Source organism: Rosa chinensis, chromosome 2, assembly GCF_002994745.2.
Source record: "Rosa chinensis cultivar Old Blush chromosome 2, RchiOBHm-V2, whole genome shotgun sequence".
Classification (NCBI taxonomy): domain Eukaryota; kingdom Viridiplantae; phylum Streptophyta; class Magnoliopsida; order Rosales; family Rosaceae; genus Rosa; species Rosa chinensis.
Window position 1 is genome coordinate 34,596,150 of NC_037089.1, and position 27,115 is coordinate 34,623,264.

At 42.6% G+C, this 27,115-nt stretch overlaps 1 protein-coding gene across 2 annotated transcripts; it reads right to left on the minus strand.

Moving 5' to 3' along the window:
* Positions 1 to 4,563: 4,563 nt before the first annotated feature.
* LOC112189692 (2-oxoisovalerate dehydrogenase subunit alpha 2, mitochondrial) lies at positions 4,564 to 9,234 on the minus strand. Of its 2 annotated transcripts, XM_024329041.2 has the most exons (10): positions 8,811 to 9,234; positions 7,263 to 7,400; positions 6,975 to 7,157; positions 6,637 to 6,794; positions 6,440 to 6,539; positions 5,998 to 6,109; positions 5,750 to 5,889; positions 5,471 to 5,656; positions 4,693 to 4,880; positions 4,564 to 4,615 (listed from the first exon to the last, which is right to left on the minus strand). In XM_024329041.2, the coding sequence occupies exons 1-9, from the start codon at positions 9,081 to 9,083 to the stop codon at positions 4,713 to 4,715; spliced, it is 1,458 nt and encodes a 485-aa protein (XP_024184809.1). In that variant the 5' UTR covers positions 9,084 to 9,234; the 3' UTR covers positions 4,564 to 4,615; positions 4,693 to 4,712. The 2 variants fall into 2 exon arrangements, with proteins under 2 accessions (XP_024184809.1, XP_040371557.1); XM_040515623.1 differs by having other exon boundaries at positions 4,564 to 4,880.
* Between the last annotated feature and the right edge of the window lie 17,881 nt (positions 9,235 to 27,115).

Consider the following 27,115-nt stretch of genomic DNA (forward strand, 5'->3'; position numbering starts at 1 on the left):
TCTGGAGGAGATTCTTTCTTATGAAAAAAATCAAAAATGAAAGAATGAGTTCAATAGAAGCATTTGTTCTTTTCCTTCGTGCTTTTTTGAGTGCTTACTCCTCTTCAATAGATAAGCTTGAAATTATCATCAACTGTAGATGCAAAACAGGGTTTTTGGTATAAAATAAGATAACTACTCTCTTCTGGTTAGCATTGCATTTTCATTGTTCTTCCAATCTGATCTGCATCACTTCCATATTACGACTTTTATAGACCTGCAAGCAGTGCAAGCTTAAACACATCTTGCAAAAGCCTTCTCATATTTCATCCGCATCATTCCTCATCACTTCCATACAAAGTAATCTGAGTATGTGGTGGGATCTGTCATGTCTAAATGGCTAAATCAAAAAGAAAACATAAGGACTCCTCATGAAGTGACCTGAATTTCATGGCCATGACTTTGATATTACAAAGAAACCAATTTGTGATTTACTATTAGTAAGAGTAGACTGCTGCCTAAAGTCAAAGTCAATCATATGGCTATCTGTTGGTTACTAGGATAGTAGGACGGGTCAAAATGGATTTAATATTTAAATAAGTTGACAACCTGTTGGATTTATTAATGTCTAAGCATGAAATGACAGAACAAACACAGCAGATGATCCAAATTCAAAGAGTGATGGAATAAGGGGTAAATATTTTATTAAAAAGCTATGTACACTTCCACTTATGTACACTTACACAGGAACATCAGATGGGTAATCCTAGGGGTGTCTCTTAATTGTCTCTCTTAGCCGTTTCTCCTGCTCAACAAGATTGGAAAGAGGACAGTCGTATACATCAGTGAATGATAGGAGCATTTTAATGCGACGTTTTACTCAGTTATTTCCTTAAATAAATCATCCTTCTTTAGGAAAGTTTATATTTTTAGGAAGTTTCTATGTTAAGTAACTTTAACAAAAGTTTCTATTTTTAGGTCTCATGGAGCAAACGAAGCTGAAAAGAAGAAATGAAGTTTTCCTGGTCCAGCCAGGAAACTTTGTCAAAGCAAGACTCCTGAGCCTACTAGGAAGCATGATCGAAAAAATGAAGAAAAATTGCGTTGAGAGAAGAGTCCTGGAGGCACTAGGAGACTTCATGGCTTGAAGATGACACATGGAGGCCCAAGAATCTTCTAGATTAAAGTCAATTTTGGTAAAATGGGAAAAGCCTAATTGATTTTGGGTTGTTAGACGAACAAGAGATATTTTGGGGGGATTAAATCTTGATGTTGCTGTGAAAATGGGTGGAGGTTATGAAGATAACGTGAAAATCAAAAGAGGATCAAAGAAGATGACGTTGGAGATATTCTAGGGAGAGTTTTAAGGGATGATGGACAGTGTGCAACAAAAGGTCTAGGTTCATTCCTAGTTATTTATCCGAAAATAAAGAGAAAAATCAGAAGAAAAAAAAATCCTTGGAAATTCGACAACAATATATTATGGACTTATTTTGAAGTTTTTTGATTGGTTGGTTGACACAACAAAGCTAACATGACACTATGTGATTAGTCGAAGCTAACATGACCCTAAACCCTAATCTTCTAATATTTATGATAGAACAGACCCGGAAACCCATCAGGCCCAGGGGCCTTTAGAGCACCCAACTGAAGGACAGCTTCTTTTACTTCCTCTAAAGAAAAGGGAGCGATGAGGCTGGTATTAAGTTGCTAGCCCATTGGGCTGCATTGGCTGCACAGAAGTAGCTATCGTTCCACAAAGCATTAATTGAATTCACTTACTACTAGGCTACAGGTAGTAATGGGATAAATGCCACAGGTAGTCTACTAGGCTAGCAATGGGATAAATGCATTCACTTACTACAAATTTGAATTGAAAAGGATCCAAGGACTTAATAACTATGTTAAACTCCTTTTACATATTTTTGCCTAAGCAATATCTAAAACAGAGGTGCAGGTAGTTTTAGGTTAAAATATATTAGTATCTTGTACTTCATCTCGCTTGTGCCACCATCACCAACATATGTGACCACACATGCATCTTTTCTGTCCATTTTTAGAGAATAAGCAACACCAACAGCCTGCGGAAGTTGTGTACTTCAAAGCAAATTATTTTGTTGTGTGATTCTAATGATTTTAGTAAAAGACTTAAAACTGTTCTACATAGCTCCTAAAGAAAATACTTGTATCTTATGCCACGGTTGATGCTACAGTGACGTAATTGTGCTTGTTAGACCCATAATGGATTGGCAACTGCCTGCCTTTCCCGTAATCAGCTTTGTTACTGAAACACTGGTTTGCAAATTCTTGTACAGTGAAACCACGCCATATTAAAACTCCTGGCTCCCTGTACTGCATGAAAGTTAAAGAAAACTTTGTCTCAAATCACTCTCATCCCATCTCATAAAAAACTACTGAAAGCTCTGATAAGGCAAAGGGAATTTAAATCTTAATGAGTAGGCGAGTTTCCAAACTCTCCCTCCGGGATTCTGTGGTTTTGAGCAAATGAAGCCGGAAAAGGAACCAGGACTGGAGATTTACGAGTGAAAGATGAACTGCAAGAGCTGAAATGGATCAAACCCAAAGAACCCATCTTGGACTTGAAACAGTTGATCATAATGGATCATTTTCAAGAACAAAGCGCAAAAAAGGCTCAGAACCTTATTGGATGGGATCCCTCCTTCTTGCAATTATGTAAAACTATACTTCTGAAGGGTCAGTTAAGGAAGATCATAAGGCTGCCTGACGTTTTGTTATTAGAGATGATATGGTAAACCAATTCTAGCCTCTTCAAAACATATTGGTCGATGAAACTCTAGCCTTAAGAGCAGGAATTCTTGCAGGTCTAATTCATCGTTACAAATTTGTCCAAGTTGAAGGTGATTATGAAGGTAAATTCTATAGTACATGTAAAAAGTATATCAGTTTGATATAGAGGTAGATTGACTTCATGTATAAGTAAATTATTTGAGTTGACTTGATCTCAATTTAGTCTATTTCTGTATCTAGTGACTTCATGCATAAGTAAATTAGGTTGACTTGATCTCAATTAGTCTGCTTCTTGGACCCAATGAGGTTGGAAAAACCCTAGGAGAGATTTTCTCTCTCACCCTAGCTCTCTACGGCGCCCTCGCCTCCTCTTCTCCTAGCTTTCTTCTCTACGTCTCTCACCCTCAACCCTCACTCAGCCACATGGCCTCCATTGATGCTATCACCGCTAGCTGTGCTGCCTCCCTTGCTCTTGCAGAGGGAGATAGTGCTCCTGATCTGGGGAGAATTGGTGGCGGCCCTGTTCGTCGGTCTTCCAAATCTTTTCTGATTGGGAAGCCTCTGACCTGCCGACCGGTCAACCCTATGGCCTTCAAGGCTCACCTCCTCTGTACCTAGATGGATGTCACTCTAGTGATGTTAAAGAAGAAGTCGGGCAAGCTACTTGGGAGTAGGAATAAGAATCATTGCCCTAGCAAGAAGCCGAATGTCGCTGCTTTACGACTCTCTTACTCTGCAGTTACTGGTATTGATCCCAACCCTAGCGACAAGGGCAAGGGAAAGCTTTAGGCTTTTCCAGGTTTCCTTGCCTAATACTAAAAGTTGAGTCTTCTACTACTTTCATCTTAGTTTCTCTAGTTGTACACCAAATGCTGTCTTGTGGTTAGGCTCAATAAGTGAGCGAATGTGTTAACAGTGAGGGTCACCTGTCCTTTGTCTGGTAGCTTATACCATTTATGATTTTGGTGTAAGACAGCATTTGATATACGTGTCTTCTGGCCATGGATAAATGAATGAAGTTATCTATTTTCTCAAAAAAAAAAAAAAATACTAATCTACTTCATATATCGATACATTAATATATTGTAGACGATCTCAATTTTAAAATATTTATAGACAGCATAAACAATAGAATTTTGCATCCTTGGAGAATTAGAAAACTACTCCAACTCTCCAAGATATTCTTAAGCTCTCTTCTCAATTCCAGCACATTAGTTACAAACACATTTGCATAAAATCAAACCTCCTTGCATATGCAGTCACAAATGTGGGACATAATCAAAATGTTGCAAGTTGGAACTATTATTTTCGCCTTTCAGCTTCTAATGTTTTGTATCATGATCTTTAAAATTTTGGGTCTATTGGATGCTATATTTAGCCTTTTTAAATGTTTTCTTGTCGGCAAAAAAAAAAAAAAAAACACACACACACATCTGCGTCAAATTCAGTGCAAGGGTGGCCCTAGGGGTGTTCAAATGGAGCAGCCGCACAAGGCCTCCTGTTTTCGAAGGCCCACTAAATTCAATTTTTTCTTTGCCTATTTTGTGATCTTCTCTCTTCTTTTAATATTTTTTTTCTTTCTTTTTATTCCTAAAGGCCTCCCTACTTTCTTCTTCGATCTTCTGTTATGTTTCTTGACTTTTTTTTCTCTATTTTTCCTTCCTTGTTGATGTTTTTAGGCGTTCACTATTTTTTTCTTCTATTTATACCAAACATTTTTTTCTTAATTCTTCTAATTGAGATCATGATTAATAAGGCATCATCTAAATTTTCGCGCTAGGCCTCTCAATTTTCAGGACCAGCCCTCATTCAGTGTGTCACGGAAGAATGGGTAAGCATTTTATTAAAGAGCTATGTACACTTCCACCTATGTACAGTGGAATAACTTTACACAGGAACATCAGATGGTTAAGCATTTTATTAAAGAGCTATGTACACTTCCACCTATGTACAGTGGAATAACTTTACACAGGAACATCAGATGGGTAATCCTGGGGGTGTCTCTTAATTGTCTCTCTTAGCCGTTTCTCCTGCTCAACAAGATTGGAAGGAGGACAGTCGTATACATCAGTGAACATGTCAGCAACTGGTGGCTTTTCAACTTTCTCAGTTTCCTGGATTGCATGTAACATCTGCGATACAGGTATGATGAGTGAGAAAGGTTCAAATTATTGCGAGCAATTCTAACTTTGGATCTTTATCATATGAACGTAAACGATCAAAATCTGTTCAACTCAAAAGTGTGTTTCCTTAGAAAGAAACCTTCTGTTTCTAAAGTCGAAAGGGGGCAAAACTACAACTCATACTAGCAATATTATGGTTTCTGGTGAACAAAATATACGCAAGAGCAAACAGCAAAGAATATAAAAACAGTAAAGGATTCTGCAGATAGGCATAAACATATGTCACAAGGTGTCTCTGTCTTTAACTAGCACAAATTCACTTTAAGAGCAGCCTTTTATATTCATCATCATTCAACCAGTGCAGAATAAGTGACAATGTCTTGATTTCTCTCCAGTTCTTTGAGTTTAGTCTTTTCATGAAAGAAATCCCTAATGAATTATTATTCTCGTGACTGTTAGCATAGAACTGTTCATTCCTACATGAAGGCAGTGCCTTAACTGTGGCGTCACTGAAAGGTATTAAAATGGAAAAGAACATGGTCAACTATCACATTTTAGTTTGTTGTTCAATTTTCTTTATATAGCATAGAAAGAATTACCTGCTTTCTCACACTGTTTCTAGCCTCTATCTCTGCCTCACCACTCCACCAACCATTTCTTTCAATCCATTTTCTAAATCTAGTTACTGGGTCTCGTTCCACTTTCCACCGTTCAATCTCATCAACTGGCCGATACTTGGTTGAATCATCTGATGTGGAATGGTGTCCAACTCGATATGTTAATGCCTGCCAATGGAAAAAATCGAAACTTAGAGTGGATTTATCAATATGCCAAACAGAAGGACAGGAAAATCAGCAAAACAAGAGACCTTTTCTTACCTCTATTAAGATTGGTCTCTGTTCACTGATTGCCATTTCGCGTGCAGCGTAAACTGCACTATACATGGCAAGTGCATCATTCCCATCTACTCGGATACTTCGGATTCCATAAGCCCGACCTTTTACAACAACACCATCACCTGTCAACAGATACCATCCCAAAAATGAGAAAATACCGCTTGCTTCTTGTTATCAAGAGACTGTCTCTCGTTGAAATTGTACAAAATACAAGCAGAGAGGAAAAGTACTCCGAAACTGGTCTGAAGTAGGTGTACTGATAGCCCATCCGTTGTTCCGACAAATGAATACGACTGGAGCCTCCGTAACAGCCGCAAAATTTAGAGCAGAATGGAAATCACCCTAATATAAGAAAACAACCAAAAACAATAATTAATCTCTAAACTCAAGGGCCTGTTAATTGAATGGATCACATCAGAAAGATTCATCAATTCTCTAACTACACTATGGATTAAGTAGATGCTAACTACATCAAGTATTTACATAAGGATACAATCGTAGCTGTTTATGGGTAGCATACTAGGCTAGCAATGGGATAAGTGCATCATTTACTAAGGATTCAAGGACTTGATAACCATGTTCAACTCCTTTACATATTTTTGCCTAGGCAATATATAAAACAGGATGTGCAGGTAGTTTAGGTTGATATATACTGGTATTTTGTATTTTTACCTCACTTGTGCCACCTTCCCCAATATATGTGACCACACATGCATCTTTTCTGTCCATTTTTAGAGAATAAGCAACACCAACAGCCTGTGGAAGTTGTGTACTGCAAAGCAAATTATTTTGTGGTGTGATTCTAATGATTGTACTAAACGACTTAAAACTGTTCTACATAGCTCCCAAAAAAAATACTTGTATCTTACGCTATGGGTGATGATACAGTGATGTAATTGTGCTTGTTAGACCCATAATGGATTGGCATCTGTCTGCCTTTCCCATAATCAGCTTTGTTACTGAAACACTGGTTTGCAAATTCTTGTGCAGTGAAACCGCGCCATATTAAAACTCCTGGCTCCCTGTACTGCATGAAAGTTAAAGAAAATTTTTTCTCAAATCATTCTCATCCCATCTCATGCAAAACTACTGAAAGATCTGATAAGGCAAAGGGAATTGAGATCTTATTGAGTTGGTTGGGGTGGGGTGCATATAAGGCCACAAAGAATATTGCAGAAAGTGATTGTATGACCATAAGTAATTGAACCTGAGGAAGGACAATGTCATCAAAGGTGAGTGCTGCAGCAGATGCAATATTGATGGCTTCTTCACCAACTGTAGTCAGATAAAAGGAAATTCTTCCTTGCCTCTGTGCTTCATAGAAAATGGTGTCCATAGTTTGAAGCATCACCATGTCTGTGTACATTTTTACAGCAACTTCCCGGCTGACCTAATTGAATTGGTAATCCACAGGTCATAAGGTTCTTATAAGATATGTTTATGTTCAATAAAGGATAACTGAAACCCCTATTGCAAAAGGGAGGAGGTCTACTACCTCAGCATAGTTGCTGGACATAATTTTCTTCCCATTGTCATCAAGGACCCGATAACAGGACTCACGCTCCGTAGTCGACTCAGATATGAACCTCATTTCAGGAGTAAATTTGACCTTCCCATCTGGTAAATCCAAAACCTGCCAAAACATTGGAATCTTTATTTTGAGCAAAGTTGCATAAAACACATCTGCACACCCCTATGCATTCGCATTTGCATTCAAAGCAAGCCTTCCTGAATGACATAGTAGCGGAACCAGGAATATATATATATATATATATATATATATATATATATATATATACAGATTTGCTCACCTAAGGGACTGTGAGGGACAAATGCATTTTAACCACATTTATTAAATATAAAACCAGAAATTATAATAACTTAAAACTGTGCATTTATTTTCAACCGTCAGATTCACGTGTCCCTCACAATTCCTTAAAAACTGTCCCTTAGGTGAGCATGCCTTTATATATATAAATGAGAGAAAATTATATTTTTCATTAGCGTGAAATAAAACTATGACAAATGTTTCAACTTTTATAGTGTTAGTATTTCTAATCAATACATATCTCAAAAAACAAAAGCATATACAATCAATCCATTACATTTGCAATCATACATTTCCTAGCACAAAAAAGTTCAGTACTTTCACAGCAAAACATAAATAGTACTATTTAATATATCTATAATTGACATCTGCAAATGAGACGATGAAGAACTAACCGACCTGAAAGATAAGAAGCAATAGTTGTTTGAATTAAGATTCATATTTCACAGACTTGATAAATTCATAAATTTGGTGCAAGCAAGGGTTTCCATAGACTTGATCTTCCAAGCAAACCTCAATACAAAGGTGACCCAACAAGAGAGGGATAATGGAGCATGATTGAGCAATGTGAAGTTGTGCTCTTTGGAAGATGGGCTGTCCTTTCAGCGTCAGAGTCAAGATAACTATCAAACAAAGTAAATGAAACTCATTTGACAGAATTCATTATTTTAATGTGACAGTGGCCCCCACTCGTCTTCGTTGCGTCCGCCGCTCATTACCCCCTCGTACACGCGCGTTTAATTGTCAGATTCAATGCAAAGTAATATCTCATCTTCTTGGGAGTTCTAGCTAATTCATCGAAGATGCCAAGATGCCCATGAGCTATAGCACTACATCTTTCAGACATAAGAACAACTCCTAAATTGATCGGTACACCATTGTGCCAGACTAAAAGCTAAAAATACTTAAATGCTGTAGAAAGCAGAATGCACAAAACTGAAAGAAATCTATTTTTGGTAGGCAGAAAGAAAACATTTTGACAGGACCTTCGCGCACGGATTAGTCTTGAGTTTAGAAAATCTTCAAAGATATCGGATGATCTCCATAAAAAAAAATAATAATAATAAAAAGAATACAAAACAAAACAAAAAAACGCTATCTTTGTGAGACTAAATGATAAATTCACCAGGACAAAAAAAAAGAAGAGCTAACATCACAGTCATCACAGAACCTTCATTAATAGAATGAATGACAAAGTTTCATATTTGATTATACCTGATTGGCATCACCCTCGTCGTAGAGCGTTTCTGCTTTACCGGATTCAAAACGACGAGAGCAGAAACGGAAATGGGCCGGCGGGTTTCCAAACTCTCCCTCCGGGATTCTGTGGTTTTGAGCAAATGAAGCCGGAAAAGGAACCAGGACCGGAGATTTACGAGTGAAAGATGAACTGCAAGAGCTGAAATGGATCAAACCCAAAGAACCCATCTTGGACTTGAAACGGTTGATCATAAAGTCTCGTGATTTCCGGACCCAGAGAGCCATCATGCACGATTTGTTTCAAAGAATGAGAAACAGAAAGTGAAGAGTGGCAACGTGTGATGTGCATGTCCTTTTATGGGAGGAAGAGAAAAAGAGAGTGTGACAGATCATCGGTCGCCAGAATTAAAAGGAGAAGATAAGAGTGCCAAATCAATTATTGTCATCACTACTATCGGAAGACTAGGAGTGAAGAGACGTTTTAAACATGTTGGCATGGTGAGCATGCATTCCAGCCTAACTGCAAAAGATTTTGGCTCTATCTCTGACTAGAATCATCTTCTGCCCCTTTTAAACGGTTATACCCGCCTTTTAATCCTGTCCATTGAAACAAAATTCAACAGTTGAGATGATGCCACCTCAAAATCCAAATTTCTGGCAATCATAATCTGTCTTAATTAAGCTAATCATTCCGGCAATGGTTGAGCTATCTTCACTCTATCGTATGTACTTTAGTAACCTGAGTGAGTGCGTGTGTTTGGTAGAGTGGTTGAGAACTTGAGATGATTAATAATTTATGAATAATCATCTATTATTCTCCTTCTCTTTTCTTAATTTTTAAATTAATTTATTAAAGACATAATAAATCACCTATCCTGTAAAAGCTTAAAGAAATTCTTAGGTAGGGCAAACGTATCAGCCACGTGGTACACCCAGCCAATCACGTGTCTCTATTTTTTAATTGTATTCCAAAATAATCCATGTTTAATTATAACAAGACGGTGAATACAGTGAGGCCTACTCCATTTTGGGGCTGGGGATCGTGATGAAACCCTAGGAAGGTCTGAGTTGAATTTCAGGGGAATGTGAATGCCGTTGTTGATGACGGAAGCCCCCCGCCCATGGCTAAGAGGAAGAGAATTGGTGCCAAATTCAAATGGGAAAGAGGAAGAGTAACCTCGTGTTGTAAATTACTTCCCGGTAACAGGAGCCCATCCCAGCACTTAATGAAATCTAAGGTACTTTTGAAAGTAGTTCATGTTCGAAAATGAATCCTTTGGTTGATCTGTGAGTAGGCCTTTTTTACAAAGATGGGAAAAACATAACATGGGAGTCTGAAAGTTCATATTGAAGGTATACAATATTATTAAAGTGTGAAAACTACTAAAACTAAAACCAAACGGTTAGAATTGAAACTGTTAATATGGTTTTTATTAGTTTTTATCAGTAATTTTTAATCTTTAAAACCAAACTGTTAGGCTTCAAACTTTAGAATAAAATACAACAAAGGTAGAGGGCAAAGACGGAACAACTAATCAGTACTGTATAAGAGTCAACTAATCAGTACGGGAAGAAAAACTAAATAAGAGTAGGTGAATCTAGCAGTTTGAATATAACAGTAATGTTGATATCCCAACAAAAGGAATTCAAATGAATTGAGGAGGGAGAATTTAAATTCTAGGAAAAGACAGATTTAATTACCTTATTGACAACCAAAGAAAGGAAGTTCTTTTTTTCTATGTTTTGTCAATCACTAAAAAGGTACCCTCTGTTCGCACCAAAGTAGTTCAATTAGATGACAAAGGGATAGAGAGTATTCAGAAAGAAAGAGACCATATGATTTAATTAAGTGTTAAAAAAAAATCGCAAAATGTTTAAAGCATTAAAAACCTTTAATCTGAAACGATAGAACCTTAATAGTCATGTTGATCACTACAAACCTTTAATCTCCAAATTCAATATGATAGCTTACATCCCAATTACTATTATCAACTGCGTTGATAATACTAAACCTTTCCCCAAGTTTGAAACAAAACTCCCTTAACATTACTATATCCTAAATTGTTTGTACTTGTATTCCCAAAGAAGGTGCATTTGATGATTTTAAATTGAAGAATGTAAATAGGCAAACTGATGTTGTCTATCGATGATGCTATGTGCAAAAAGATGTAAATAGGCATGGAGACAAGGACTTTAATTAAGCACCAGCATGTTCATACATAGATAAGCATGCATGGTCTTGAATTCAACACGTGACACATGTATATAGCATAATTATCAATATGCATTTAAGGATGAAAGGCATGTGGCCAACAGAGGCACAAGTTGATCATAAAGGAAACATGCACACGTCGCTGTCGGTACAACCAAAGATAATGATTAAAGATATAGACTTATCTGGCTGGTTGGTGCGTTTTCATGGATTTTAATCAGTTGAAAGGTAGTGGACTGTCAAGAGTGAAAAGTCCAGCTTCGACAAGTTAACGAGGGAGCTTTTCCCGTCAAGCTTTGTCTTAGCTGGTTTCTGGGACCTGCATCCGCATCTGTTTGCGCTTATTGTGGGTAGCGGAGGTTTGGGCAGCAGAGCCCTGGCCGGTGGTGGCGGAGGTGTCCCAGCGGTGATGCTGGCTGGCGGAGCCGATCTCGTTGATGGACTCTTTCAGCGGAGTTTGAGTTCGGCGGAGTCTGCAGCTCAGCGGAAGAAACTGCCCGCTGGTGGAGCTTTGGCGGAACTTAGTTGTCGGCATTTTGAATGTTAGGGGTAGCTGGCGGAAGACAACCGCTGGGTATTGCTAGCGGTCCACGTCGCCGCTGGACTCCCTGGTGCTTCTAGAGGATTTGGCAGAACTGTTCAGCGGAGATGAAGTTCGGCGGAGCTTTTACTGGTTAGCGGAGGAGCATGTTTGATCGATCGAAAGAGAAACCATTGGCCGACAGAGACTAGAGGAAGAAGTGCCGCTGATGGTGCTCTGGCGGAGCAGTTGAGGCTAGCGACGCTCAGCAACAGAGTTCAACGGTGACTCCCAACGTAGGAGTTCGGCGGTGAGTTGGCCATAGTTGGCGGTGGAGAGTCGGAGTAACTGCATGGAGCAGAGGTGCTCGACGGTGTTTAACTCAGTGGTGGAGGCTAGCGGTGCTCAGCAGAGGGGTTAGATTTGTCGAGCTATGGACAGTGGAGCCGTTGGTGGGTGGCTAGCGGTATGGTGATGCTCGGCGGAGGCTCCACACTTGGAGCTCAGCGGAGACTGGAATTTCGGCGGAGACTCAATAGTTTGGCGGAGACTCGTAATGGCTAGCGGAGGTCAGCGGTGGAAGCTGTGGAGGTTGCCTTTGCTGGTGATGGGAGCTAACAGTGCCGCCGGTGGCAGGTAGCTGGCGGAAGTCATGGCCGGAGCTAGGTTGGCGGAGAATGGTCGTTAAGCCTGCAAAGCCGCCGGTGGTGTTTAGCGGTGATTTAACCGCTGGTTGTGGTTGGCGGCGAGGATGATTGTTGATCGTGGGTCAATTGCAGTTTGTTTTGTGGCCGGCGGTGAAGCTTGCTGGACTTGCCAGTAAAGCTTTGGCGGTGCCTAGCGGAGTTGTACCCGCTGAAGAAGTGTGGCGGAGCGGAGCTCTGTGCTCACCTGGAGCTCGACGGAGATTCGATACTAGCTCAGCGGCGGATCGAAGTTCGGCGGAAGACTCGGAGCTCAGCGGAGCCGGTTAATGGGTTGTCCAATGGAGTAGCCGTTGCTGGCGGTATTCTGCTAGCGGAGGCAGTTGGGTGGTGATGTCCCAGCGGTGGAGCGGTGATGATGGAGCTTTGGATCATCAACGGAGCATGAACGGCGGAACTGCTCAGCGGAGGAGAAGTTCGGCGGAGCTCGTTGATGGAGCTAGTGGGTTGTCCGACGGAAGGGCTCGCTGGAGGAGGAAGCTTGGTGTTTGGAGCTCAGCGGAGGCGCTGGCCGTTGGGGTTGACGATCGATCGAGAAAAGAAGCCTGGGTGCCCAGAGAAGTTTTCTGGGTGTCCAGAGAAGATTTGCCGCCAAGGTTTTTTTTTTGGTTTGCTAGCGAGAGATGGACGGTGGACTGCGCTGCACATGGTGGACCAAGGATTGGTGGTGTAAAGTGTGGCGGAAGGTTTTCCGGCGGAGGTTGTTCAGCGGTAGTACTGGCTAGCGGAGCCCTTTTTGGCGAGTAGGAAGCTAGCGGATAATCGTTGAGCGGATGTTGCTTTGGCCTTGACAGCTAGATGCAACGAAGATGCAGGCTGGGTGCAACAAAGAAAGGAACAATGTCTAGATCATATCTCTGGGTGTCCAGAGAAAATTGGCACAATTTTTTTTTTTTTGTGTAGGTCAGCGTTGACCTCTAAGTTGGGCGTTGACTTGCCCTTGACTGGAGTTGACCGGAGTTAACTAGCCCTTTAAGTTGCAAATTTCTGCTCTAGTTTTACCGCTGAAGTAATGTTGATTTGGCAAAAGTTGCCACCAAGAAGCATTAATTCAAACATAAACTCAAAGAAGGAAGAAATTTCTTCAAGCTCCGCTAAGCAGACTTAGCTCATGGAAGGTGACGAAGCCAATGTGTCGGCTTCCCACAGACGGCGCCAATGTGAACGTTAGTGATCCGTGGGATCTCTAGTTAGCTTTAGAGAGAGAGAGAGAGAGAGAGAGAGAGAGAGAACGACACAAGATGTATAGTGGTTCGTTTCCCGCCTTAGCGGGAAACTACGTCCACTTGAATGTTGTACTAGTGTGTCGAGCCTTGCGGCCCAAGGGGATTACAAAAGATGTAATGGGATTGGATTCAAGTAGGAGGAGGCATTCCTTTTATAGGTGAAGGAAGCCATCTCCTTTACAATTTCTTAGATGTGGGACAAGAACCCACTATTCTAGTCTAGAGAAGCATATTGTGGAGGCAACTTGGCAAGACCGGGAAGGTGGCTTCCCGGCGACGGATTTGCGACTTCCGGATACCGTAGCGTAGCTTGAACATAGGGCTACAAGATGCAAGTAGCGGTTGGATCCCATGAGGGTGTTGTTTATGCTTGGTGAGGTAGCAAACTAGCCTTGCTAGTAGAGGTATCTACACTACCCATTCCGGAAGAGCATACCACTATTTTTTGAAAACATCTATCATAGAAAAGAAAAACAAACAGTTATTTACACAAACAATAGAAACTCAGTAAACATAACCCAAACAACTTGATTATGAAACGTAAACTATTACATCACAATGGATGAACAATCTAGATACCTCTTACCATAAAACACAGAAAAAACACACGTAAAACATAGAAACCCAAATAAATAAAAACTTATCCACATCAAAAACCATCAATTCAACTAACCAAGAACGCAAGATTTACTGACTTTGATCTTTCTACAGTGTATCCTCTTTACGATTCCAGTCTCTTGTAAGAAAAACGACTCATCAAAGAGTGCAAAAGGTCAAAATTAACGTCATCTAAGCAGATAATAGAGTAAGACTGGAATAGAAGAAGATGGACAAAACAACAAAGCTAAAACATTTTTATAATAGGTATTCGTCTATTTGACCTGGTCTTGCTGTAGCTCTATTGTCCGAGATCAGCACCCAAATCCAAGTGTCGGAGCTGTATACAAAAACCAAGATCGCAGTGATGAAATTGAATAAATTGTGAATCCAGTCACCGAGATTAAAGGAAAAGAATAGATGATAAAGACCAAAAACGAAAGCTCACCAAGCCTGATGTCAATTTTGATGAAAACGGTTGATGTTGGCTGAAAGTGGGTATTGACGCTGATGGAGGCTTCTCGAATTGGAAGATACTATCTAGCTATTGAGGGCAGAAATGTAATATGCCAAATTCAATCCCACTCTATAGTTATAGTATTGTTTATTGTTTGTCCAGATTCCATGCTGGAGCTGTTTGTCCGGATACAGAATCTGGAATTCTCGAGTTCCTTCATTTTGTCATGATTTGGCGACATCAACAGGATTATCACATGGTATTCTGCCGTTAGATGGAAGAGTCGATGTCAGTTGTTGATGTTGGCTGAAAGTGGGTGTCTGGATTCGGCGACATTATCGAACGGATGTGTCTCTGCGTTTCACTTGTTGAGTCTTTCTCTCTGTTGTTTTCAATTTCCTCTCTTGCGCATCTGATATGAATTTGTCTCTGTCGGTAATAGATAAGCAGAATAGAAAGAAAGCAAGGACAGAATGGTAAATCCGATCACCACCTCAGCTCGGCTCCACTCAATACACCAACGGCTTGATCACAACAGAAAGAAAGCAAGGCAGAATTATCGGCTGGGCTCAAGCCGATACAAAACAGACGGCTTATGAACAGTATGAACAGTAAACCCAACTTTAGTATATTTAGAATGTGTTAATGTTCATAATACCGCAATGTGATGTCGGCTTCCGATAACGTGGACGAGGGTCCAATTTGTGGCTTTCACAGAATCCCGCTAATCTGTCAAGAGAAATACAGCGGCATCAAGAGGGGAGACCGCAGTTGGCGGTCTTCGCTCCTCCGATGCTAAAGTTAGATGATGTACTTGTATTGGCAAATGTAGCGGTAGATAGCTATTAAATGCATAATCAGTGAAGAGAGAGAAGTGAACCTTTTACAGGTGACATAGTGAGTTATCTCACTCTTGTTTTCGATGTGGGACTGATACACTTCAGTTTGCTGAGTTTGGTCATTTCTGCATAGACAAGTTTGGGTGGTGCGTGTCGGCGCGTCAAGGCATATTTCAGCTTGGAGTTGGCTTGCCGGTGGAGCTTGTCTTGCTGTGTTTCCAGGGGTTACACCATTGAAGTCATTTCGACAAGGTGACATGGTTAAGTATGAGTGCTGATTTTGGCCGGCAAGTGTTATGTATGTACAAGTCCCCCAAGTCCCCAGTCAAGGAGGGATTTCTTGGTTGGGGAGTTACCACAACTAAGGTAGAACCTTCAGTTACGTGTCAGGCCTAATCAGTGCGAGTGTGTCGTCAACCATGGATTTTGTCTGAGCGAGCGCTTTTGCCCTTTCGGGTGGGCCCCTGCTTGACCCTCCAGGGAGTCCCCCACTCCCCGGCTAAGAAATACCTCCGTTTGGTCGATGATTGTTTGTTGAGGGGAGCTATTTGACAGTATGAGGTGGTGGGTAGCGATCCCACTCTTTCGGTGCCTTAGCGTCGGGAAGTTAACGGCCAGATTAGTGGCTGTCGTAAGCTGTGTTAACTGTTCCCTTACTCTTTCCCGGAGGAGAAGAACTTGACTGCACTGCCTCGTTGAGGACGGTGTATGGATAATAAATGGGATATCCCTGGTTAGGTATGTTCCACTAAATATAAATTGCGTCGGGTAGAGCGACTGTTGTTTATTAGCGGAAGTAATGATGTCGGAGACATGTTGGTCAGTAGTTGTCGGTTGATGAATGATGATTTGATCGCCTTGCAAATTTGTTGGAGCAAGGTAAGTGTTAGCGGTAACACTTAAGTTGTGGCAGATAGTTGATTCGTTGTCTAGCGACTCGCAGTGAATGACGAATCTACTTAGCGAAGGATAATTAACTATGGCAGTAAATTTTTGAAATTTGGAGCTGTTTGGTCAGATTTTGCATGATCTTCTGACAGAGTGGGTGACACATAGGAACTGTTGATAGGGGTGGAGTGCGCGGAAACGTCGCGGCACGGCCACTGTCGCTTCATCATAAATGCTGCATTTATGGGCTCGTCGGTTTTACTGAGGCGTCATCTCGGTTAGTTGGGGTACGTGTCGTGATCTTGCAGGGTGACCATGTAACTGCAACGGTAGTGATTTGTCGCAGGAGTTAGTATTTAAGGAGGAAACAAAGTCGAGTTTCCCCTACTTTGCACTAATCTGTCTATTTGCCTTCTTCGCCGAGTGAGAGAGAACCAGAGAGAAAGGATCCAGAAGCAGCATTGATCCAGTGGAGGAAAAGAGGAAAAGAATTTGAAGGGGAGCGAAGGTAATCGGACTCATTTCGTGATTGGTCTGCTTTGTCGCTCTGTGGCATTTGCTTCAGCGAATTTGAGGTATGTTCCTGCTGTTTCTATGATTGTGTTCTTGTTTTGGTCTCTGTGTGTTGTGAATGCATGTGTCTCGCACGCAAGGTTCTAAAAAATGCTAGACGCTAGTCGGGCCGTAGTTCAGGGCCTAGCCCTCAGAGGCCTAGGCGGGGACTAGGCGTTTTTTATTATTACTTTATTTTATTTGTATTTTTATAATATGTACGTATTATTTATACGTATAGTGTCAATATGTGTGTGTTTTTTTTCCTTTTAAAACTTTCTCTTCTCTTTTCTTTTGGTTTTAATCTCCACTCTCTCATTCTAAAAAAATAATAATAAAAAATATCCACTCTCTCATCTGTTATGTTATGACTGTAATTATATTAATTAGAATAAGGGCATACTTGTCATTTCTAAGTTAGGTGTGATTAGAAGAAACGAAGTCCAGATGCTTCGTGTTCATCTCTCCCATTTTCCTCTCTGCACTCGCGTTCTGTACCTCTCTCTTGTCATCCTCGTTCTTCCTCTCGCCAAAATTGATCATCAAACACCCAAAATCTTCGTTGTCTTCACCAAAGAAAGCTCCAATCATCTACCAATCGATAGTTTTGGTGATCAGACTTAAGATTCGAATTTCAGTCTCCGGCTTTATCTCTCATCAGGTTCATCGCCGGAACCACCACAGTCCAATCAGATGACTCTCCATTCAAATCCACCACCATCAGCTCATTCTCGTGAGCTGGGCTGTTAGTTTTGAATCAAGGGCTCAGTCGAGGACTGGGTTTCAGTTCAGAGAATTCTGAGAGCTTTTGAGTTTTGAGTGTTTTGATATCTTGCCAGAATAAAAAAAATTCAGCGCCCAACACCCTGGTTTGTCCTCCTGGGCCGCTAGTCTCCGCCCAACCCGCTTAGTCGGCCGCCTGAAGGCCCGACGCCTAAGACTTCGCCCAGGCCAAAATCGGAATGGTATGCCAGCGCCTAGTGCCTAGGCCCTGCCTAATCGGCCGCCTAGGCTGATTTTTAGAACCTTGCTCGCACGTATCCTAGAGATATACAGATGGTTTTGTATTTGAGGGTCCGAAGATACCTAGGGTTTTTTGTTTTTTTTTTGTTTTAGATGTTTCTGGGTTTTGAGTTTTCTGGGTTTTTGTTTGAACGACTGTTCTTGGATGAGTTCTCGTGGTTAATGGTATAGGGTAGGTTTAGATCTAACATGACTACTAACTTCTAGGTTTAGAGTTTTTGTGGGGCATGCTGTCTGTTATCGATATCTCAAGTAGTAAAGAATTGGACGTGTCGTTGCTTAATTCGTCGGAGAAGGGTTTTATTGATTCGTTGCGTCGTCCCACTTATGCAGGAGGTAGCTTGGTAGAGCCGCTAGATATTGTCCCTCTTCGGACCATTTCTCTGCCACCTATGGCAACACATCAAAGTGAAGAACATGAAGTTGTTCGTCGTACCAAGGAGGAGGAGGTATCTGATAGTAGCGAAGAAAGTGTTGGCGCCTCTGGACAAAGTGACGACGGGGTTGAGATTGGGGATGAGGGTCAGAGCTCCAGACCTACTAACTTCTCGTGGGTTCTCAGCGGTGGTGGCGGAGTAGACGAACCTTCCGCCATCATGTCGTGGCGAAAGATAAAGAAAATGAAAGAGTTTTGCTTGCCCGACATTGTGAAGTTATGGCCGTTAGAGTAGGGTGAAAAGGCTACTGATTTGTCGGAAGGTTATGCCGCTATCCATGAAGCTATATTGCATCATGGGGTAAAGTTGTCTGCTGCACAAGTTGAATGTTGCGGGAGGTCAAGTGTCCATAAACATGTGGAAGATGTTATTGGCTTTGACCGCCCTGTGGGATTTGTCGGGGTGTGAATTTCCGACAGTGGCTGAAGTACTATTCTTTTAAGAGTGTCATATAATGAGAGGAAAAAATGTGGCAGGACTGTTAAACTAACTCGTCGACCTGGAGCCCCAAAACTTCTTAAACATACGCTTGATTCTTCCACAGCATGGTAGGCTGCCATATGTGTTGCCACCGAAGGTTGGGAATATGACAAGAGGCCAGAGGGGGCAAAGGCTCCGCGGTTCCGGGTTCCCTCGAAGTTTCAAGCCATAAAAGGTTGTTGTCTATGTGCTTGAGGCTAGATTTTCGTATTGAGTGTGATATTTGCTTGTTTGTTTGTTGTCTGCGCCGCCATATTTTGTTATTGCGTCCAATCCATTATGTGATATCTTGTCTTTGTTTGCAGAAGGTTGGAGACCGAAGTTGACAGATATCGAACGACAACGGGTGTGTCGGGTGCACTACTGTTGGTATTATAAAAGCTGTTTGGATCTTCACGTCCTATCACATTGGTCGCTACTTATTCATCTATGCCTGACTCGGGAGCCTGGTAAGCGAAATCTATTTTTAGAACTGTGATATGTTGTTATTGTTTGAAATGTGACAGTATATGTACTCTTTTTTGTAGTGGTAATTCGTACGAACAAGAGAACCAACGAAGTTATGAAGAAAGCGATGGTCGATATTGGCTGTATCAAAGACTACGTCAATTTTATGATTGACTAGGCTGCTAAGGTGCGGAAGCAGACTATTGATCCTCAAACATGGGAGATAATGACGGGGGGAGAGGCAAAAATTCTGGCAGCTCCACTACACTCTAATAGTGCCAAACTGAAGAAGAAGAAGAAGAAGAAGAAGGCAGAGGGCAAAGAAAAAGATGTGGTGAAGGAGGGCGAACAAGAGAATGAAGAAGATACGGGTTTTTGTACTGGAGGTACCCGCTGATAAGCGTCAGGAGAAAACAACAACTGTTGTCGGGGAACCGGATGTGGCAGGGGAAGATGTTGATTAGGAGAGAAGAAAAAAGACTTTGGCGGATAAGGGAGGCGTTAAGCAAGGCGGGCAAAGGGTTGTTTTTAGGTCTGGTAGAGATGCCCGCGGCCCTTTAGTAGGGGAGTTTGCTGTGCCACAGAAGAGGAAGATTTTTGCCTCCACAGTTTTCCTAGATCCTTTGAAGAAGATGAAAGCTAGAGAGAGGAATGTGGTGAAGAAGAATGTGGCGGTTGACCACAAGGATGTTGGGGGAGGTAGGTTTGTCTCCAACAACCTTGTTATTGGGTTGGTCCAAAGTGTGCCCGCCAGTCAACAAGCCTTTCTGCACAAGGTATGTGAGCGGCTGGGCCTTGGCGGTGAGGCGAGAGTTTCCTGACCAGCGGCATCGTCAAAGTTAGACACAGCCCTCGATCTGATTCTGAAGGGTGCTCATGAGCTTTATCTTCACCAAGGTTTAGCGGAGGAGCACAAGCTAAAGGAAGAACTCCTGCAGGCACAGCGTGACTTGTCGGTAGAGAAGTAGAAAAACAAATCCACCTTGGGGGACATTGCCAAGCTTGATGGTGCCCTTCTTGACGTGAAAGAAAAGTTTAAGCGTGCGGTGGATAAGACTATCGCCGACACTACCACCATTGCCAACCTAAATGCCGAGTTGGCGGGTCTGAAGAAAGAGAGAGCTGAGAGGGAGGATACCATCGCTCAGCTGTAGGAGGACTTATCCACCTCCAAAGAGAAAGAGTTGGCGGACTTCCAGTCTGCTAGGCAGGAAGAGATGGCGAAGCTGGCTGAGGATGAGAAGGAGATGGTGCGCTTAGAGGCCATTGATGCTTTTAAGAAGTTGGCAGAGTTCAAGACACTTCTGATGGATGCGGGTAAACGAGGTGCTGCCACCAACTTTCAGGAACTCAAAGATAGCGACTATTTGAATTTTGATATGATAATAGCTTATCGAGCCTCATCACAACCCATGCCTGGCGAGAATGTCGAAGTGAAGGATGTTGAGGGATCTGAAGATAACGGTTTCCCAAAAAGCGGCTCTTCTGATGGTAGTGAAGAGAGTGGTTCTTCTGGAGAAGATGATGCGAGGTCTGATGGTAATCTTGAGCTCCGATGCCGACAAGTAAAGCTGAGAAGAAAAAGATAGGTATTCGTCAGCCTGTCGAGAAACGCCAACGTGATGATCATATGTCGGGGTCCTCCCCCCACGCTGGGTAAGATTAGGATAAGTCGATATTTTTTCTTCGTTGCCCCTTTTTATATTTTGGCAGTTTACACATGCTTTTTGTAATCAGAATGGTACTTTTCCCAATTTCTTAAATATCACGCTTGTTTTATTTTTCTGTGTTATGTTGGATGTTTGTCCGCTAATTCCCTTGGGATTGTGGCGGAAGTATTTTTGCACGTCAATGAAACATGAAAGGGATTAAGATTGGCCTGTTAACTGCACATATATCACCTTTTTCCTTTTGAGGAGCAAAGGTGTTGGCCTGGCCAGACTTGATATATTTGAATTGTTATTAGGTTGGTTTTTTTTTTGTGCAAGTGTGGGACAATGTTTTGAATAATTTCTCGTTTCATTGACAACTAGGCGGACCCAGCTTCTTACAAAAATATGTACCCGTAGGGTAGCTTTTCTTAGCTAAACTTTGCAAAAATTAGCTAAGTGAAGATGCTCGTGGGCATGTTGCGGCGCTACTTATAGTAGTAGCGGAGATGTTGAGTGTTCCACGGGTGAGTGGATGTGACGCATTCCTTGCTTTTCAAGTAAAATGTTCTGGGGCTCACTACTTCTACAATTTGATAAGGTCATTCCCAAGTTGGGCGGAGTGCTTTTGGTGGTGGTATGACTTCTTTCATGACCCAATCACCAAGTTGTAGGTTTCTGGCCTACACACGATTGTTGTAAAAAAGCGACACCCACTGCTTGTTTTGAAAGTTGTGCATGTGGGCTCTGTCTCGTTTTTCCTCCAATAGGTCCTTGTCGAGATTGACGCAGGCAACATTTGTTGTGGCGTCATGTCCGTCAATCCTAGCTGTTGGTTGGGTTACCTCAATGGGGAGGAATGCTTCTGTGCCAAACATCATGCATAATGGAGTTTCGCTGTTGGCGGATGTTGGTGTTGTCCGGATGGCCCAAAGAACTTTCGGGAGTTTTTCAGCCCATAAGACTTTCTTGTCTTCCAATTTATTTTTTAGCAGCTTCTTGATGATTTTGTTGGCGAATTCAACCTGGCCATTGGTCTGGGGGTGTGCCACTGAAGCAAAACGCATTTTGGTGCCTAGTTTGGTGGTGAAGCTGATGAGTTCTTCGTTGTTGAACTGGGTTCTGTTATCGGTGATGATTGTGTCGGGCACTCCATAACGACAGTAGATATTTTCCCATAAGAAATGCTGGGCCTTTAGCGGTGGTGATGGCCGTTAATGGTTTAGCCTCAATCCATTTGCTGTCATAATCGATGGCTACGATTATGTATTTGAACTTACCTTTGGAGGTTGGGAGTTTTCTGACAATGTCCAACCCCTACATGGAGTGAATCCAGGGTGCAATATTGATGGATAACGGTTTTGCTGGTGCATACTAAAGGTCTGCGTACTGCTAACACTTGTGACATGATCGTGATGTTTCCTTGGCGTCATCTCCCAATGTCGGCCAAAAATAGCCTTGGCGCATGGTGCGGTTAGCTAATGATCTAGCTCCTGAGTGATTGCCGCACTTTCAAGCGTGAATTTTTGCTAGGACTTGTTTTCCCTCTTCTGGCATTAAGCATTTTAAGTTGGGATGTGTGAACCCTGCGGTAGAGCTTGCCACTTTGAATGTTATAACGTGTTGCCCTTCGTACCAGTCGTCTTGCTTCGACTTTGTCGGATGGCAGTGTGCCGTCACGTTTGTAATTGAGTTTCTCATCCATCCAATTTGGGCTTACTTCGATGGTCTAAATTTCCGCCAGAGTTTTAGTGATGTTGGGTTTATCAAGAGTCTCCACCCTAGTGTCGGTGGGACTCTGATGTGGTTGAGTTGTTGCCAGGCGTGCTAGGGAGTTAGCTTTTGCGTTCTTTTCGCGGGGTATTTGTGTGATGTTGAAGAAACTAAACTTGCCGAGCAAGGTCTTGGCTTACCCCAGGTATGCCACCAGTTGTTTGTCTTTGACCTAAAAAATGTCGTTGACTTGATTGACTACCAGCTGTGAGTCACTGAAGATGTTGACACTTTTTGCTCCACAATCGATGGCCAACAATAATCTTGCGATAAGTGCCTCGTATTCAGCCATATTGTTAGAGGCCTTGAAAGCAAACTTGAGGGCTTACTCTACGTTAAATCTCCCTGGTCCTGTGAGGATGATACCGGCGTTGCAAGCCTTGGAGCATGCGGAACCATCTACATAGAGATCCCACTGCGATTGAATCTTCACTCAAGTGGTTTCAGGGTGCTGAATGCTGCCCTCCGACATTGCATTGGTGGTATGTTCCGGCTGTGGTTCCGTCAGCTCTGTTATGAAATCAGCAACAGCCTGTCCCCTGATGGGGGTTGTTGGCTTGTAATCGATGTCGAACTCACTGAGTTCTATTGCCCATTTGCAAAGGTGTCCTGAGTGTTCCGGACTTTGGAGAACTTGCTTTAGCGGTTGATTTGTGAGAACAAGGATTGTATGTGCTTGGAAATATTGACGCAAACTCCTAGCGGCCATTATGAGTGTTAGTGCAAGTTGCTCAAGTGGCGGGTACCTTGTTTCCGTGCCATTCATGCCTTTGCCGGTGTAGAATACCGACAATTCTTCTGATGCCTCTCTGCGGACAATTGCGCAACTGATGGCGGACTTGGATACTACGAGATAGATGTCTAATGTTTCGCTCGGTACTGGAGTTGAGAGTAGCAGAACGGAGTCCAAGTATTCCTTGAGGCCCTATAATGCCGCTTCACAATCAGGCGTCCAATCTACCACATTACAATGGGATTGCTTCACTGCCTTGAAAAAGGGCAGACATTTGTCGGTAAGTCTGGAAATGCACCGGGAGAGAGCCGTTAACTTTCCCTGCAAACTTTGTACCTCAACTTTTTTCTCCGGAGATTTCATGTTTATGACCTCCTGTATCTTGTCGGGGTTAGCCTCTATTCCCCGCTCACTAACTATATATCCGAGGAGCTTGCTAGCGATGACGCCAAAGAAACATTTTTTTGGATTCAGGCGCATTCCATATGCTAGCAATATGGCAAATATGATGCGGAGGTTGGCTACATGATCGCTAGCTTTTACACTTTTAACAAGCATGTCGTCGACATATATCTCAATGATCTTACCCAAGTGTTCTGCAAACATTACGTTCATTAACCTTTGGTATGTAGCTCCGGCATTCTTCAGGCCAAAGGGCATGACATTGTAGCAATATAAACCCTTGTCGGTGGTAAATGTTGTGCATTCCTGGTCGCCGAGATGCATCTTTATCTGGTTGTAGCCAGAGAAGGCATCCATCATGCTAAGTAGCTCATGCCCTACTGTTGCGCTAACCAACTGGTCTATGCGCGGTAGCTGGAAGCTATCCTTGGGGCATGCCTTGTTCAGACCTTTGAAGTTGACATACATCTGCCACTTCCCGTTAGGTTTCTTTACCATTATCACGTTGGAGATCCATTGTGGATAATGAACCTGACGAATGAAGTCTATGTCCCGCAACTTGGTTACTTCTTCCCTGATGGCCCGATATCTTTCTTCATCAAATGCCTGCGGCTTCTGCTTGACGGGGTAAAAGGATGGCTTGATGTTAAGATTATGTTGAATTATGTCGAGAGAGATTCCTGGCATGTCGGCGTATGACCATGCAAAGACTGCAGCGTTCACTTTGAGAAACTGGGTGAGTTCAGCCACTATATCTGGGAAGAGTTGGGCTCCGATACTCACAGTTCTCTCTGGGTGCTCATCGAAGATGCTTACAATGTGGAGCGATGTTTTTGGGTTGACAGGTTCTTTTTTGTAGTATTTTTCCTCGTCATCTCTGGGGTCATCAATTTTGTCTGTCAACTGTGGTGTATTGGCTATCATTAAAATTTCATGGCGGCCTCTTGACCCCAATACCATTGTTGAGTAACACTTTTGTGCAATTGAATGGCTTCCCCTGACGGACCTAGAGTCGTTAGGTGTTGGGAACTTCATGACTAGCATGTTCCCGACTATAATGCATTTGAGTTTGTTAAGAGCTGGGCGACCGATAATGGCGTTGTATGAGCTGAAGTAGTCTACCACAATGAATTCAGTATATATTTACGCCATACAAGGGACTATCCCGATCGACAAGCGCATATAATCTGACCCCAGAGGTTGGGTCACGTCGCTGGATAAACTAAGTAGCCGCTCATGGTCTTGCAGAAGTTTATTGTTGCGCTGCAGTTGCTTGTAACAGTAGCTGAATATGACATTGACAGCGGACCCGCTGTCTACCAATACCCTTCCTAGGGACCACTTGTCAAGGACTGAATCTACTAGAAATGGGTCGTGATGGGGTCAATCAATACCTCGCTCCTCTTCCTCAAAGAAAGTGATTGGTTCGCAACTAGTTTTGGCCATTTTGGAGGATCGGTAATAGCGGATGTTGAATACTTCTTTTGGGTGGTTAGCGCGCTCATAACGTTTTCTTGCTCTATGTGATAGGCTGCCTATGAAAGCACCGCCATCAAGGGTGTTAATCTGCCGCATCGGTTCAATGTTGGAGACAACCGGCTGTGGTTGTCGGACTTTGTACTACTCCAACTTTCCGTCGCGGTATAATGACTCAATTGCAGTTTTGAGGGCATTGTAGTCTTTGGTGGTGTGACCACTGTCTTCATGGTGTTTGCATCATTTGCCAGTATTTCTAGGTTTTCCTACCCTGGGGTATTTTCTTGGGGGTGGTGGTGGGATTTGATCCTTGCACTGATCATATATTTCCTCATATGACACCGTCAAGACTGTAAAGACCTCAAATTTTTGAGCATTTGTGGCGGGATTATTGTGGCGGTTGTCGCGATTGTCGCGGCGATCATTGTGAAAAGATCTACTGCCCTTGTTGTGATGTTGTTGATCCTTTTGTTGCTTGTCTTGGAAGTTGCCCTGCTGCCATTCCCTTTTTTTGTCATTGGGCGGTGTGGTTATGTTTGGAGTGGTGGTGGTGTTTCCTTGTTGGAATGTGGCGGGTTGGGGGATTTTAAGTGGAGTTTGTGGTGGTGGTGGTGTGGCGCCATAGGTGCTGTATTCAGCTTGGGCATGCAGGACTGCCTCACTCATAACATAGTCATATGTGGCATTTGGACAATTACAGTTGAGGTGGTATAGAAAACTTGCCTCTGGGAGTCCCTGCTTGAAGGCTACCAGCGCCATTGTTTTGTCAAGATCCCGACATCTCGATGTGGCGGTACGCCATCTTGTGACAAATGATTTTAACGACTCATCAGTACCTTGGTTGATGCTGAATAGCTGGCTGGAGTTGTGATACCCGTCCTTCATGAGCATGAATCTTGACTAAAATTCATTTGACAGAGCTGAGAATGAATCCATGGAACATGGCGGGCACTCAAAAAACCAACTCATTGCCTCACCATCCAACGTATCGCTGAATAGATGGCAAAGAGTTGCATCATCAAATCCTTTATTATTGGTTACTTTTTTGAACGTATCCATGTGTACAAATGGATCTGTTGAGCCGCCAAATTGGGCTATCTTGGGCGTCTTTGCATATATGGGTCTGACGGTTTGCAAAATTCTGGTGGTAAATGGACCTGGTCGTGTTGCAAAGAGTGGATTCTGCGCTAGCAGTAGGGTGCCAGCCTCAGCTCTGAGCAATCTTTCCTCTAGTTCCAGCATTTTTAAGAGTATCAAGGTGGTAGGGTCAACATTTAGTCTAGGTATGTTTTGGGTTTGCGCCTCCATTTGCTGCCTGGGTGCTAGCATGTTTCCTGTCCCCCTGTGCTGACCGGCACTGAATGAACTATCGTATTGCGATTGTGAGTCTGCTACCTACTCTTGTGCTAACTGTGGCGGTGGTGTCGGTCCTAATCCCTCTAGTTCAGCTGGGTTTAAGGCGACACCCATTGGGATTACTGGTATCGGTGCTTCTCTTGTCCCTATGTTCTAAACTGAGCCTTGCGCTATGGGAGTGTGCACTTTGGGTCAGTAGTGCATTTGTTCCTAGCGCTTTCTTCAGCTCGTCAAATTTTGACAACAGCGTCGCCACTTGATTTTGAGCTTCTGCCTTCTCCTTTCGTTCCTTTTCTCACTCTCTGTTTGCATTGTGCAAGTCTGCCAAGGCTATTGCTAACATAGCAGCAAGATCCCAGCCTTGTGCTTGATGGCTCGTGCCGGTCTGATTTTCCACGATAGATTATGTTTCGACCGCTAATGTTGATTGGTGTGGTGAACAATTCACGGTTGAAGGTTGCTGGATTGGTAGGGTTGGGTTGAGGGTTGACAGGTTGATCTGCTTGGTCTCCCACGCCCTCACCACTTCTGCTAGCCATGGTAGGTTAA

Bases quoted from the DNA above. Each gene is read 5' to 3' on its own strand.
- LOC112189692 (XM_024329041.2), bottom strand. From the start codon at position 9,083: ATGATGGCTCTCTGGGTCCGGAAATCACGAGACTTTATGATCAACCGT. The intron at 7,158-7,262 runs GTAGTAGACCTC...CAATTCAATTAG, and splicing joins TGTCCAGCAACTATGCTGAG to GTCAGCCGGGAAGTTGCTGT. The intron at 5,657-5,749 runs GTAAGAAAAGGT...TTCCATTGGCAG, and splicing joins AGAGACCAATCTTAATAGAG to GCATTAACATATCGAGTTGG.